Raw genomic sequence first — 17,531 nt, forward strand, 5'->3', positions numbered from 1 at the left:
GCGTTATTCCATACAGGTGAATCATAGATTAATAATAGTAATATGAGTGCCCGATGTAATTTTGTTTTATTTTGAGTTGATAAAGAACTATGGCGATTAAATATTGGGTATATTGAAGATATAGCCGGTATGTGTGAACGTGTACATGTGCTTCATTATTGAAATTTGTTTTCATACTTCTTATATTACATAGATAAAGTCATGGGTTGTTCATATCTGAATTTTTTTTATTCGACCCATCAAATTCGGTTAATATATTATACATATTATATATCGCAATCCCTTTGTGACGAACTGTCAAAGGTCACAGAACTAGTGCATGCATATTTCACGAACCTTACTGATGGCTTGTGTCGTTGTTGTGTTGCAGCTCTATCGGGCATCCTGTTTCCAGGCAAGGAGGAAGCGGCCTACTCCAGCTTCCGGTTGTGGGAAGCAACCGGAAGCGTCATCATGTACGTGCTGTCGCCGTTCCTGCGCAACAGCTTCAAAATATACTTCTTGCTCTTCATAATGACGGTCGGTCTCATCGGATATCTTACGATAGAGTACTTGGAGCGAAAGGCCAAAAAAGGACTGCCGCAAAAGCTCGACTTTGAGCTGGTCGACGGCAACGGAAAAACCTCGACGATGGTCGCCGAGGCTGAAAAACTCAATCCCGGAAAGTCGGATTCGGAAAAATCGCCTTGATTTCGTTTTTTTTCGCTTCCCTGATAATAAGATCCGCAGTCGAGAGCGACCCGTTCGTTTTGTTTGATTTTGATTTTTTTTTTCGTGTATGAACTTTCGTTGTATCTGTGTTTTTGGAGCTCTACATATTATATTATATTATACGCCCGAACCTCATAAAATACCCAATCTGTACGGTCTTATCAAATAGTCGCATGCGGAAGGGTTGTTTGTTTATTTTTGTGATATTTTTTTTTCGTTTTGCCTTTGCAAAAATATTACGCTCTGTTGCAATGTAAAAATTTTTCACATAAAATTTTTATCTCGTGGTGTATATTTTTTTTTATATTTATTATATAACTAGTGGTGCTACCCAGCTTCGCTCGGTAAATGGAAATTAAATGAAAACCATCAAAAAAATCTTTATTTGTTTTTTTTATTAAATTTAATATTATTTAACGACCAACCAATCACAAACGTCTTTGACCAATCCAGCCAATTACGAACGACTTTGACGACAGCCAATCAGAAACAAATTACAGACGCCGTTTTGGTTTTATAAACATACATATTATATATAATATATATATATATGTATGTATTGGCATAGGACTGACATAATTTTGGTATGGTGACCGGCACATTTGAGAACTAATTATTAAAAGGTATGTACCTATACATATGTACATAGAAATGAAAAACTCAGGATTTCAACAATCAAAAAATGTGCATTTTTATTTACCTATTCTTAACTCGCGAGATATCAATTCTAAACATATACGGTTTATAACAGAGGCGTAATTTGAGCTTTGTCCAGATGAGGGGGCAAAATTTTCTAGTGCGGGTCGTAATATGTTAAAAAATTGTAAAATATGTTTGTATGATATGAAAAGTGAACTATTTTTTAAACAATTATTATTATCAGTGGCGTGTAAAGGGTTAATTGTATACGAGAAAACTCTTCAATTATAGACCCTTACAAACTTTTTTTTTCTTTTTTCGAATTAACTAGGAAATCAGTGTTCAAAAATTTATATAATATGTTGTAAATGTGCTAATTTAAATAGATTATTTATTCTTTCTTAAGGTGCAAATTTTTTTTTTTTTAGACATGCTATTTAAGAGAAATGGATTATACGGATTTGACAAATGTAAATGCAAACTTTATTTGCATTATTACATATATGCATATGAATTTTTGTTAACAATGATAAACTAAACAAATTAAAAAAACAATTATACAAATTACAAAAAAATATTTATTCTTTTTTAATGCGATGCAAATGAAGGAACATAATTACTCAAGTCTTTTTTATATTAAAAATTTATCCTTCAAGAAATGATTCTAAATATGAATTTAATAATTGTGTTGTCAATTAAAAATACACAAACCATTTAGTCTATCCTTCACCATTTAAAATCATAAATAAATTTTGATCGTCTAAAGTTTACTGAAAGATCTTGCAGCTGATGCGACGGTTACTGGAACATTCTATCCGCTATTTTAATATTATTATAATTTTCTGTTGAAATCATTTATTTAAAGGACATTCAAACGCATGGACGATTATTTGTTATTTCACTTAAAAATTGGGAATTTGTCGCATTAATTTAAATTTCTAATTTGTGATAATTTTGCCGCCTTTACATATTTCATTCTCACATTTACTTATTTGTCTGACTAAGTAGCTTGATAGAATACCGGGACACGATGACACAGACCTCCAAACCGGGATTTTCTAGATATTGTGCATATTTAACACTGATACAATTGCAATTGTTCGTGCCGAGCCTGGTGCGTCAACCATCTATTTCGAGTGTGTGTTTTTCATTGCGCTCCTATTGAATTCTCCATACAAAATGTCATACAAAAACCAATGAAAAAGAAACGCGAAACATGTATTCCATACAAAGAAAGGTTAACATAGATCAGCGCTCCAAACGAATTCTTAAGATCGGTTCCGAAGGTCGCCGATCCCTCAATCCCTTCTTAGTTACAGCCTTTGGGTGTTCTTTTTCGTCTGAATTTTTCAAATTAGTGTAATTAGTGTAATAAATTACCAGTGTAATTGTTCCCCAACCGCATCTTTGTGTAGTGCTGGATAATACCTACATGTGTATATATGTAATATAAACGGATCATTAGACTTATGTACATCAATTTCAAAGTTAACTTCTCCAATTCAGTACTCTATCGATATCTACAACTATCTCTCGTTTTCAAAGATTCATATTAAACTACATAAATTAGATATATCGAATGTTAATGAAAATGTATGCGGTTTATAAATGAAGATTTATTATACAGAATAGACTTGATGGGAGACTATGAGATACATACAAATTCGGAAGCTCTATCTTAACACAATGTACCTAGGTGTTTTGAATATACATATATGTATGTATGTATACTCTCATGCACACACTACTTTATCTGAGCATATCGAATATTTAAAGGAATCAACCGAGCTCGTTTCGTTCTCACATACGAGTATGTGGTCGAGTGCGTATGTAAATGGTATTCGAATTACTTCCGTACCGCGAAACCCACTTCCATTCCCGTCTAATGGATATTAAAACCGCTCGCATCCAAATAAATAAGGCCGGAAGAAAGTGCTCGCGACATTTTTCTTCGCAAATTTGCAAATTTAATAAATAAAACACGTCTCTTTATGCCCCTCACTCCACGGCTCGCTCCTTTTTTGTGTGTGCTGAGGTGGAATTGAAACCAAGCCTAAAAGCGTCCGTAAATGCATTTTGTCGTCTGAAATGTCAAGGTGTGAAAATTTTGGCCAGAGATTTTTCCCACTTCGCAACCACGATTTATATCCTCCACTATTCGGACGATTATTTCGTTACTTTTCTCATTTGCGAGAGTACATTGTCGAAAAGCGCGCTCGAAACACGTTCTGGGTTTTATTTTTAATTATCATATTCGCCTCCTGCAAGATTTATTATAACAATTAGTGTTGTGTTCTATATAAATTCACTGGATGTGGTATCTGTGTCTTGTGTTACGCTAAGGGGAAAAAGATGTTTGCGCCTGGGTTTGATTACCGTCCGCTATCTGATGCTGCCGGATGAGATTTCCTCCGAAAAATGAAACTGGAGTATATTTTGGCCGTGGGATTTCTCTCTAACGAGATATGAAGCGACGCAATTTCGTATGAATTGTACTTTAAGACTATGCGAGTAGGCAGCGATTTAAACTTCTTAAAGTCTCAGCTACTACTGCGACAGAAAAAATCTGAATAACTTCTCACACTTTGTCCGCAGAAAGAATTCGCTTATATAAAATCTTAATTGTCCTGCAGTGGGTTTAATGCAGCTATTTAGCCATTCAAGAGACACAACTTTTGCTGTAAAACTTGCAAAACACAGCTGTAAACGTTCCCCATTGTCTCGGTTAGTACCTACATATGTACATACATAAGGTATACTTTTTTTTCTTTTTGAATTATGCAATTCATAAACTTTACACATATTCTAACATCCTCATTGACAAAACAATGCAAATGTATCATATATAATACTTTATTAAAGTATAATTGCGTACATTTTAAATATAGTATTAAAAATGGTATATTTAAAAAAACAATAAATGGGTTTAGAAGATTTTAAATATCGGGAATATCTTCGTAATTCGTAATTTTATATTTAAATAAAAATATCATTGAAAAAGTTGGAAAATTCAATAATAGTTTTATAGAGACATCTATTGAAATACTTTAAAACTATTAAAATGCATTTAAAATAATTATGATAAAATTAGATTTACATTGTAATTATAATAGTTTGTAAAATTGTACATAGATGTCACTTTAAGAACTTTTTATTTTTAGTTCGTTTATTTTAAATTTCCCTTAAAATTTGATCATATTATTCTAGTGAAATAAATAAAAACTCATTTATTACAATGACATTTATTTTAAACATGTTTCCTATGACATTTTTCATATTTTTCTTACGGTTGCAATATCGCGTTGCAGACTATATATTTTCATTATTATAATATCAATCTTGTTCACATGATTTCATTCATAATCGTATCTATGTTATTTATAAACTAATTATCCAATATTACTATGAACATATACATATCTCTCTTCATCAATGTAACAATATATTTACACGTCTTGCGATTAATAAATTAACATAAAAAAATCAACCGACGCTAAAATGAAATTAAATGTAATGTAAAAGTTAGGTGAATGCTTTTCTTTAGTAATTTACAACATGTTGTCAGTGAAGACTAACTATTGTGTAACAAATTCCAAACGATCCTTAAATGAGTAATCGAAAGTTGTATTAATAAAAACATGTGTGCTTCCATTTGGATTAAAATTTTAGAGTGAGTCTTCACCTTGTTGTAATTTGTACATGTTGAATAAAAATTAAAATCATTCAGTAAATAATAAAATAATATACAATATCTCTAACTCAAGAATACAAATGTGTATAATATAATACCTTGCATAATACTGATTGCTAGGTATTTTTTTTAATAAAATTAAATACAAAAACAAGTAAAAAACAAGTGTAGTTTTGGTTTCAAGTCAGATTATCATAGAAATGAGTAGGTTTTACCAACTAAATACATTGATTCACAATCCCGGGTATTCGATTAATAAATAATAACAGTATTAAACAAGGTACTATAAAAGTTACCTTTCAACAAACACATGATGCATCAGATAAAAACGTGTTCTTAGTGACAATAAAATTAGATTACTGATTCTATAATCAGTTGTAACATTGCTTATTAATTTTTTTTCATTCGACTAATTACAAATATTAGGAGTATACTGCTGATTTTCGACTATAATCTAAATATTTATTTATCAATACTATCTAATGTTTGTCCAATGAAATCATATATAATCTTTTTTTTGATTAATATAACTCGCCGAATTTTGTACATATTTTTTCTGCCAAAAATATTTTTTATTTTTTTTTATATATTTATATCCGAAAATCGATTTGTCTTAAAAATTTTAACAGCCGAAAATACTTAATTTTCAATAATTTTGTACAATAGAAATTTTGATCACAAATTTTTTTCATTGGTCAATATATTTATGTATTCTATCTTAGTTTTATCAATTTTCATAACATACAAAGTAATTTTAAAGCCAAAATATCATTACGTCAAAATGGATGAAATATTCACATAAGCTCTTTTCGTGCATTTAACAAATTATAAGATGTTTAAATAATTTAATAATATCATACACTATTTTCAATATATTATAATTAATTAATTTCGAAAATTAATTCTTGATATACAACAATAATAATTTTAAATCTTTTAGATATGAAATTTACAAATGTCTAAACGTAAACATTAAATTTGAATTTTCTGATTTTTTATTATTTAGAATACTTTAGATAGGGTTTTTTATTTTTTAATACATACATCAATAGATAATAGAGAACTCAAAAAGAAAATACAGTTAGGATTCAATTTATTTATCATCCAATGTAAATTCTGTTTATTTTGTAATGAAGAATAATATTATATTATAGATACAATCTTAATATATTTATATATATATTATTATTCTTTGTTATTTATGGCTTTAGTTGATAAATAATAAATTAGATAAATTCGTTTCTTATATAATAAGAAATATACAATGCATAATTTGTTAATTGGATCATATTTACATATTCAATCACTAGTTTAATAATCGTATACAATAATTTGAAATAATTATCCACTAATAGTAGGTATTGGATAAATCAAATAAAAATATTTTAACCTCAGTAAATAATTGATGGAATGACGAAATTTTTATTTAAATGTTGAGCACATTTTTTTTTGTTATAAAAAAATCAAAATAAATGTCATGAGAGATAATTCAAAGTCTTATTATGTAATAATACTTTCAATGTTAATACTGAAGAGAAATATTAAACAAAATAGAGATATGTTTTTAAAAATGAAAAACATATAAAATAATTACATAAACTTGTGCGTTTTAAACAATCGATTAAGTAATTTCAAAAAGTATCATAATTTTTTAAAAAAACAAGAATAGATTTTTAATAACATTGAAGGATATTAGAATGAACTTAAATCTCTTCACACATGCATTGTAATTATCTAGTCCTTGCACTTTAGTTGTGCCATAAAATAATTAACAAACTTATCAAAAAAGTTCAGTCAAGTTTAAATTCAATTTATTTTAAATTATAAAAAAAAATGTCAAGTTTTTATGTATAAAAATATTGTTTCTTACTTAATATGTATCTATATTTTTTTTTTTCAAATTTTTATTTGAGTGATTTTAATATTTTTTTACACATCATACATTATGCTTATTGCAAACGATGATCATCAATGAAGATTTTTAATTTTATTTTTGTTGTTGTGAATTACAAAATAAATAAAATTACAAAAAATAAATAAAATGACATTATATCTTTTATTGTTCGCATATTTTTATCAATGAGTTAAATTCAATTCAGTTTTTAGGGAGGCTAACAAAATTTTCATTTAACAAAAACAAAATTAAGCTACTATGGCCAATCTGTAAAATTAACACTATTTTTACAAAATTGTCATTAAACGTTACATACCATGGATATAATGTAATTTTATTAACTAGCATACGCAGTATGTTATTTAAATATTTACAATATCAAAAAAAATCACCATTTTTTTCTTCAAATGTCCTTCAAAAGGCTAAGTTTACACAAAGTAAATTAAAAAGTTACCTAATCGCAAAAAAATATCACAAAAGTTTATTTACACGCATTTTTATAGTTGACGATCAACTCATTCGTATATTAAATATACAAATAGAAAATACTACACTTTTTAAACCATGCCTTTTGACATCATTCTAACAGTGTTCTTCAGCGCTTGACGCTTGTTGCAAAACCATATTCTAATAACTTCTCGTTCATAGCCCAGCTGATGAGCCAAACCGGTAATTTCAGTACCTGAAAGTAATAATCAACATCATGAAAATATATAAATCAAATTTTAATTCAAATAAACCATATTTTAAAGGAGTGACAACACGTGTTCAATAATATGGATAGTTTTACTATAAATTTTGCCTGAAATTGATCTCAATTTTCGTTTAAATGTTTAGAGGAATTGTCTTTCATATATATATATATATGAATAATTATAAATTATCAAGTACCTGAGGGATGTGTGTTTCGTTCAAAATGGGCATTGAGAAGTTCTAGTGCTTGAGGAGTAAATGAAGTTCGTCGTTTTCTCTTCTTACTAGGTTCCATTCCAATGAAATCTGTAAGATGGCCTTGACCTGTAGCATACCTGTAAATAAAGGTGGAAATTCAATTCAATGCTATTTTATTATTATATTTCATAATGTAATGATATATGTCTACGGAAACAAGTATGTAAAGTATACAGACTTTAAGGAAAAGCAGAACAAAGTTTCTTTTAGGATGAAACATTATCGATTTTGTACAGAAATAGATCAAAATATTAATTTGGTAAGTATTTCTAGTATGTAAATAATTTTTAGTAAAACAAAACAGAAAAAAATCACACACAAATACATTGCTTTACGAACCTTTCTTCTGCTTCCTTCATCCATCTTTCTAATACTGGTTTAATTTTTTGTGCACTCTTTGGCGTTATATCCAACTTCTCAAATCTGCATAAATAATTGAAAGTAAAATATTACTATTCTTTTTTTTTTAATGTATTATTTTTATATATCTTTACTTCTAAATCAGAAATGCATGCATAAACAAAAAGAAATGTTAATTTTAAATCTAAAAAGCACAGGACATTGACATTTCGATGTCTTTCTTTTCACTTGATTTTAGTACTGAAACCATATTATAATTCTATCAAATAAAAATAACAATAAACAACTTGTAATAATTACATATTTTAAAAATACAAACTTAGCGCATGCCAATGCCCTGGCTTTCAACATTCCTTCATAAAAGAAAAAAGTATATATATTATAATATAAAACATTATCAATATAAAAAAATATTACAACAAAATAGATCACATATGGATAACTTTTCAAAAAATATAACCATCTTTTAACGACTTCATGCAATCTATACAATGCGAGATAGAAACAGAGAGAGAGAGACTATGCCAAAATCATACGTATATTACAAAAAAATTAGGTATATATTTCGTGATATTATTTTGCACTTAATATATTCATATATGTATATAAGAAAATAATAACCTGGTGTGATTAAGAGGTATGAAAGTATTATAATATTATATTAGATATACATAAGGATGTTTGCTAAAACACGTACATATTTTGCTGTTGAGAAGACAACTGCGCGGCAAACATCTGCGAAGCCAGGGCACTGGGGACGAGGATTAAATAATATTAGAGTTATACTGTCAAGTGGACCTAAGCTTATTCATCAAATTAGTATAATATATATATATAATTTATCAATACATATTCAACAGAAATAGTTACCGATGAGAAATGTCTACCAGGGCTGGACAACACGAATATTCACTCTCCAAATGACACAACATTAAAATCTTTCTATGTATATAGCACAATAACTCCACTAGTTATTGTACTATATACATAGAAATCAATTAATCAATTATATCACAATAAATCAATTAATATAATCAACAAAAAAAAATATCCAACCCCGGTTTTCATAAAAAAAATTGTTTCTTATTAAATTAAGCTTATTATATAGCAACTATTTTATACAGAAGTAAGTAAAAATTTTAATTAATTTAATTAAGGGTTTCAGAATCAAAAAAATCAGGTGATACAAAGCCTGGTACACATACCGAAAGCATAGTATTGAAATGTATACTAAAATAATCCTCAAAAACTTGAATAAACTATGATGATTAAACATTTATATTCCGAAGTATATGCAATACTGGTTTAGTTAAAGTTAAGCACATAATAAAGCTGTCTTAAAAAAATGAAACTATGTATGTATGTGTATCGGCCGTAATTTGCAGTGGTGTCACCCTAATAGTTTCAATGGGTTTCCGGAAACCCGTTGTTCCAAAAATTCATAAAATCTAAAAAAAATCATGTAATTTTTGTAAAAATTATACAAATCTTGAACATTGTTTTCAACGGTTACAATTTCGAAATTCTCACAGTCGATTACATAGAGCAGGTAAAGGTAAAAGACTTTTTACTTTATTTCAGTTATGCACAAGCAAAATGAACTGTTAGTCGTTCAATGTGTCTGCAGTGGTTCCCGGAAAGATGCACTAAATTGCACTGAATAGTAGTGCAGTTTCGAGAAGTAAATTTCCAAAGGCGCTCAAAAAGAACTTACGCAATAGAATTCCACAAAAAAAAAGGTTAGCACTCTCGGATAACATGCAAATACTCCTTGACGCATATTTGTGGAATTATATTGCGTTAGTTCTCCTTGAGCATCTTTGAAAGTTTGGATGTCTCGAGAGTGCAACCATCTCGAGTGCATTTTTCCGGTCACCGTCTGCAGTCTACACTCGGAATCATCATTTCTAGTAAAAGTCAAAGATTGGCTTGATAAAAAAAGATGTAAATTTACACCAAATAGTAAATAATATAATTCATAATTTATATACTATCTAAATATTTGAAATTAATCAATTCATTAATTAATTTAAAATACTAATATTTTCGAGTATTTTTGTGCTTCTAAAGGCTCTTTTATATATGGTATGATTTATGTTATAAATTCATTTTACTTTAGTTTTGAGAATTTTAAATTTCAAGCTCTTTGGAATACTCGAACACTTAAGTACTTGAAGAGTGTCAAAAATTAAAATTAATAACGTAAAAAAATCACGTAATATAGTGTCTTGGACGAAAAAAAATGTACAATATAAACTGAGAAAAAAAATTGGAAACCCGTCGGTCTAACATTGGGGTGACACCACTGCCTCAATACAAATATGAAATTCAATTTAACCGGGGAAATTTAGAATAAAGACAGATCCTCGGATGAAAATGCCCTAAATCCAATAAAATATAATCAATTACCTGCAAATTGCACTTTGAGAATATGCGGGTCCTTCGGTGACTGACAAAGCTTGCCCGACTTGTGTTTGCGTCAATCCTAAGCTCAATCTTCTCAGTTTGAAAGCTTTGGCGAACTCTTTAATGTCATCCAAATTGATACCATCGACGACGTTGCTCGACGTCTGGTTGATCGTCGGTTGATCTGAAATAAAATCATAAAAAAATATATAGTTATTCAAAGCAGAAATACGTCTTATTATATCAATTGACAATTTCGATCGTCACTACTTAGTCGACGGAGCACGCAGTTGATGAAATGCAACGTTCACCCAATTAGCAACTAATTAGCTAATAACAGATAGATGCACTGCGCTATTCTTGATCTCTCTTAAATAGCATGATGCATAATGAACATACGACTAAGGTCACGCCTCGTTAATTAGCTGGGTAATACCAATTCAAATACTGAAATTCGCACACATATATTCATATATGTATGTTTCCATCGTTTGTGCCAACTATACGAATGATTTAAACGCATATTATATGTACGAAACTCGTTATATAATTGAGACAAAGCTTGGCTACCTTGATATGTACATATATGCTACAGTCCGATTGTGCACTCCGGTTCGTTCATGAACATACTTCTTTGTTCATACACGAACTAATGGTTTTAATTTAAGTGCTAACAGTCAAAAGCTATCTTCAAGTCAACAGGTGTCGCATGAAACTTTTACCTGTCAGAGACAAGTATTGAATGGGGAAACCACATTACAAATATGCTATAATTCACATTTCCACTATTTTTTTTTAAATATTGCAACCCAGGGTAAGCATACATACATACATTCATAGAGGATGGGAAAAACGACTGATAATACTTAAATTTATTCACAATAGTTTGTGCATGAACAATCTATGTATGTAGTTCGTTTGTGAATTTGTTCTTTTGGGTACACTAAAACTGGCTAGATTGGTTTGTGTATGAACAAACTAGTATGCTTACGAACGAACAAAATGGAACTGTAACATACAATATATCATATTAATATTTCAATAGTCAAATTTATCGTATACTAGTTTTATGCCCGTTGAAATTTCAACGGGTGCTTTCGGATTGATACATGATTTAAAATAAAGTTACAATATGAATAGTAATAATTAATCGATATCGGAACTAGTAATTTTAAAAGTAAACTAAATAATTCATATGTAAGGTCGAAGACAACTGTAAAGCCGCTGAATTCCAATTTTAAATTTAATGCATACAAAAGTTTAGCTATTATTATAAGTTTACAAAATGTAATACTTTCCAATTATAAACAAACGGTCATTGACCTCGCAACCTTGAATATTAAATAATAAAGATATAGATACTTGATTTTCAAAATTGACATACAAAATTATCAATGTATTTCAAGGTGTTTAAAAGTAAGTACTGAATTGAAATTGAAACAAAATCTCGGTTTATAATACAATTTTCATATAGTAAATAGATATAATTATATTTTTATTGTCATTGTCAAAATTTGAATGAGGAATTTTATGATCAGAAAGATTTTGCCACTGAAATTTTGAAATAATACTTAAAATAAAGGACTTCATTATATTGATAATAAAAATAAACTAATATTGTATGTAAATAAATATTAATAACAGATAAGATATGCATATGTCCATACGGTGGATTTTTTCTAAAGAGAGAGTACTGCATACTAAGGAATATAGGAATTGTAACTTAAAAGTAGTATAAAAGTCATATGTTAGTACTGATAGATATTATGAGCTTCACTTAATAATTTATGGAAATACTCAAATGTGAAAATTAAAAAACCTACACCAATGCAATATGACCAGAGCACAATTTACTTGGAAATGCAGTCAAAAACAAACTCTAAATAGGACATGTTTAACTATAAAACGAGCATAATGACTGATGTTTCAATTCATAATCATTCAACGCACATTTCCATACATATACAAAGTCAATTAATATTTTATTACATTAAAAATGTTGTACCTGTGTACATAATTAACGTTCATTATCGACCTCGCTTATACGATAATCAAGCTGCTTTATGAGTTGCACAAAATCAAGGTTACACAAAGCGATTGTTACATAAAAAAACATTCATTTTTTCAAATTGCATATGCATATATTCACAGGAAAATAATATCATTATAATTACATCCTTGAACTGGACCATAACTTTGTATCACATCGTGAATAGAACCACAACAACGTGTAACCGAACATGACCTATCTGCTTTAACAGTCTCTAAACTCACATCCATTTATCATATAATGTATCTTAACTCATTTGAACTTAAATTGAGTGAGGCAGTGGTCCGTATAATACACTAAAAGCAACCGACGAGTCGAGATCCGAATGGATATCTGACATTTAAGCTTCATTATTGCAATTAGGGCGCAATTATCACTAATTGTAAAGAGCACAAAAATACTGTGCAACTCTACACTATGCTCTCTCTCTCGGGTACATACATATATTGAGATGTATGTATGTATGTATATGATATAAAGTCGACTCCTTCTGAAATACCAGAGCAGGTCTGTCCAATCGCAATCATCGCTAATTATTTCCATCGGGTTCGAGACGGCGCACATTTTATTTTCTCAATAGAAATTCGTTTCACAGAAGTGTACGCTTTAATTTAAACGCTGATTTAATACACATTAAGCCGTGAATCAGCGTTTATTTTCGACCTGAGGAGAGGGACGATAATGCGGTACGACTATAATTAGTATTACGTGTGAAGATAATCATCATCATCGTCTATAGATTTTTTTTCTATTTATTTAATGTTCGCTATCGGAAATGTAAACGTTCGACGTGTTATTCGGAATGTAGTTTATATGCTTAAATGTTTAAAATTTCATTGCTGAATTGAATTATGATATTGCTTGATATATGTAATATTAAAACAAACTTATAAAATATAACATAGAGTAGGCGACCATTAACAATAAATATATACATCTTCCGTTGTTTACTTGTGTTAAATCTTATACATTTGTTTTTATTGTATAGAAAAACCATGAATTAACTAGCTGTATTATGAATAACTACATATGTACATACATACACACAAACACATGTTCATGTGAAATGAACTTTGAATGAACATTTATAATAAAAGTGGACTTTTTCAGTGGAATAAAGTGTATTTCATGGAGCTTTTAAATTGTTAAATGTTGTCCAATATAAAGGCAACAATTTAAATGGTCAATTACTTTTTCCAAAATAATATATATGAAAACGGACGGGATGTATGCATGTATGTTTGTATGTGTGAGTGCGTGCAGAAGTATGGGCATTTCAAAAAAACAATTTTAGAACACCAGGAGTATACGTTATGCATAGGGGTGTGGCGTGACGCTCGATCGTGTCGAGAAGAAACAGGAAAGCGGGGCAGCGGGGAAGTGGGGGGGGGTGTACAGCGTCTGACATGTGCTCCTGATACTGAGCGGTGAGTAAGCCTTGTAACGGGTGACGTCAGCGTCAAATGCGTGGGAGCGTAAACACAATCACACATCCACAAAGACACACACACACGCACATTCATTCATCATTTCAAATGGGTAAACGGCGCATTAATATAAATTACCTTACAATATGTTTATATATAACATATAACTTTATTTTAACTCGTGTATCAAATCCTTTCCGAAGCTACCCGTTGAAATCAACGGGCACAACGCTACTTTAACGATAATAGTGTAGTTTTTAGAAAAATGGTCACTAAAACACAGACCATTGAAGCAGTCAGTGACCGTTATTATAACGTACTGATCATCTATTTAGTGACCAAATTAAACGAAGTTACTGACCAAATAAATATGTACATACATAAACTAATTCCGAAGTATATAGATTTAAATAATTTATGTATATGCAGGTATTTTGTGCAATGAAATTCTTTCAAAGATTTAATCATTTTTCTTAAAACTAATCAAATATTTTATTGTAGAGGTAAATATGTAGATTGATTTTTAGAGGTAAAACACAGAGATATATGTAGATATTAAACCGATTTACATTATCAAAATATTTCATTTCAACAGTTTCAATCTACGATTTAAATTAATTTTAAATACCTTTTAAAATAATTTCTAATAATATTGTATACATAGTGCTATTTTGTATCAAATGAATTTATTTATGAATGACTTCGTTCCAATTTTTTATTAAAAAATATAACAGTTCTATAGCCAAATTTCTCATAAATTTAGATATATCAATTTTTAAATCGAAAGTGGACGTATTAGCTATGTATGTATATTCATTCAAATATACCAAAAGTACACTAAAACATCCCACTTGCTTGATCCAATCATTCATTTCATTACAAAACTCTTGCATTGTACGAAAGAGTTAACGTCACAGCGTCAGCCATCGCGCACAAGGCCTGTCTAATTACGAGCCTGTATTTTGATATTGACAGTTGTTTGAAAACAATTTCAACCCAAGTGAATTATGAGTTAAAAATAGAGGGGAGATATACCGTTCGTTTCCGTTTCCCCTTCCTCCTCAACCACATCCACACCCCTATCGATCCATTATATAAATTATTAAGACTGGATATGAATATGTATGCATGTTACAACTGACCGTCCGAATTGGGAAGTGCACGAGTGAAATTAAATTTACTATACCTGGTGAGTCTGCGAGAAGATCAGATGCATCTGTGGAGGCTGGAGATAGTTTACAAGGTGGGGTACGACCTGGAGAACCACCACTTCTCGCTGGAGTTATTGTCAATTCTCCATTGCTGGCAGCCAATCTGTAATATTGAAAATTTGATTTAAATTATGCCAACTATTAACGTAGAATTCCGTATATTCGCGAGGCTACATATTAGCTGAAGCATCACATTGCTATAAATCTAACATAATCTATGGTATCAATGATCGAATCATTGAATCGTAGAACCAGAATGACACTTTATAAAAATAATAACTAAATCATCAATCTTAACTTAATTTGAACTATTGATTTTGAAATGATTTTTGTTGGGTTTTTCTCGTTTGTTTAAAAAATGTGCAATTTTTACAGATTTTTACAGAACTCAAAATCTAGTATTATTGTAACAAAAATAAGTATTGAAATTAATAGTCTAATGTTTTTTCTATTGATTGTAATTTTTTATTGCTTTAAAATACTTGTAATTAATTATCTAGCGAATTTTAAAAGTCAAAAATATACTTTTTCCTTATACTTATATAAATATATACTTATTTCGCTAATTTTTCACTTGACCACATTTATAGGGATAGATTTTTATTTAAACATTTTTTTACTATCCAAACAAAGTATTTCGAGCCAGAAATGACTTTAAATTGAGTCAAAATAGCGGTTGCTAAGACCGTATGCATGTTTCAAGAGCGAGATGAAGAATGGTGAGTGCATCACTCCATCTCACTCGCTAACACTTACGCTAGAACATTACGGCTAGTACATTTCATATTGTAATTTAAAATCATTTACCATTCGAACTAGTACGCTCAGATAAAATAAAAATAAATTGAGATTGAAATTCAACCCTTGTAAATGTAGATAAATATAGAATTGGTCCAATAAATGCATGATAGCTCGAGAAAAAAATGTGAAAAAACTTAATTATTCGTATTTTGAAACTGCATTGACTTCAAAAGTCAAAAATCTGTAAAATTGCGCATTTTTTGAACGCTCATATCTCATAAACGAGAAGAAACCAACAAAACTCATTCGAATCCAATGGGGTAAAAGTTTGGTTAATCTTCACTTCGGTAAGTAAAAAACGGGATTTTTTTTGTTGCTAGGTGTAACTAGTTGACTTGGTCACTTAAATCAAAATCAAACGAAATATTATCTTTGAAAAATAGCAATTCTGGTATTTTCATCTCCACTAGAAATGCTATGTATGTAGATATACTTTTAAACTCGGTGCTCAACTTTTAAAAGATGAGTTATTTTAATGAATACTTTTATGATTCTGTAATCTGTAATATTTAAAATAAGTCAAAGTGTTCACTCAAGTTCGTTCATAAAAAAATACGAATGATTCAACAAAAATGCTATTCGCAAATAATGTATGAAAAATACATGACTCAACTCTAATATGAAAGAATATGATATTTGACATAAATTGCTCTTATAATATTAGCTCAGCATTTGACTCTTAAGTATGCTGCTATTTTTTTTATTACCACGAACAGTCTGCAAAGGAAATTATGTATTTAATTTTAATTTTTTCGGCATACAAGCCCGCTTGTGAGCATCTGAACGTCAACATGCTAAACGCGGCGTGTATTATGATGTAATTTAATGATCATTAGAGTAATAGACATCAATTTCATTCAATTTTACCGGTCGCAAATGACAATAAATACGTACAAAGTACACTCGATAAATATTTTCCGCAGAAAATATTAGCATAATGTATGGCGAACACAATAAACATTTTCCATTTTCCATACAATTACCTCAGCAATAGCACACATCACGTGACATATTTTTTTCATATTCACAATGGAATCTACCGTAATTATAATTGAAAAAAATACAACACACGATTCTTCACATATTGACCGATAGGATCAAACAAGTTGAAGTTTCAGTAATTTCGAGTGGCAGAGTTACTTCGACCGACAATTATATAAACTATTGAAAGCTCATCATCTAAACGAAATTAGTACGTCTCAATTTATACGTCAAATAATAAATAAAATGTTTCGAGAGCGCCGCAAACAAACTGGATACCAAAAGTACATAGTCTACGTTGGATATGCCGAAACTTAATTCATTAATATTGATCAAAATTATTATTTGTTCAGTATCTTTGAGCTCGACTAATCAAACGGAGCGATTTGAAACACCCTGTGAGTCGATA

The 17,531-nt window shown here is 29.6% G+C and overlaps 2 protein-coding genes across 3 annotated transcripts in view; one reads left to right on the forward strand and one right to left on the reverse strand.

Moving 5' to 3' along the window:
* Positions 1 to 1,082, forward strand: part of LOC143917852 (UNC93-like protein) — a 64,142-nt gene extending 63,060 nt beyond the window's left edge. For both annotated transcript variants that reach the window (XM_077439462.1, XM_077439461.1), the window contains exon 10: positions 371 to 1,082. In XM_077439462.1, coding sequence (XP_077295588.1) covers positions 371 to 690 — 320 coding nt within the window. In that variant the 3' untranslated portion in view covers positions 691 to 1,082. The remainder of the gene's footprint in view (positions 1 to 370) is intronic.
* A 5,856-nt stretch (positions 1,083 to 6,938) lies between these two features.
* pdm3 (POU-domain protein pdm3) overlaps positions 6,939 to 17,531 on the reverse strand; it is a 179,017-nt gene continuing 168,424 nt past the window's right edge. The window contains exons 8-13 of the mRNA XM_077439660.1: positions 15,316 to 15,443; positions 10,656 to 10,836; positions 8,944 to 8,997; positions 8,226 to 8,309; positions 7,827 to 7,963; positions 6,939 to 7,617 (exon numbers count right to left, since the gene is read on the reverse strand). Of these exons, the coding sequence (XP_077295786.1) occupies positions 7,493 to 7,617; positions 7,827 to 7,963; positions 8,226 to 8,309; positions 8,944 to 8,997; positions 10,656 to 10,836; positions 15,316 to 15,443 (709 nt within the window). The 3' untranslated portion in view covers positions 6,939 to 7,492. The remainder of the gene's footprint in view (positions 7,618 to 7,826; positions 7,964 to 8,225; positions 8,310 to 8,943; positions 8,998 to 10,655; positions 10,837 to 15,315; positions 15,444 to 17,531) is intronic.

The sequence above is a fragment of the Arctopsyche grandis genome, chromosome 10, assembly GCF_051622035.1.
Source record: "Arctopsyche grandis isolate Sample6627 chromosome 10, ASM5162203v2, whole genome shotgun sequence".
Classification (NCBI taxonomy): domain Eukaryota; kingdom Metazoa; phylum Arthropoda; class Insecta; order Trichoptera; family Hydropsychidae; genus Arctopsyche; species Arctopsyche grandis.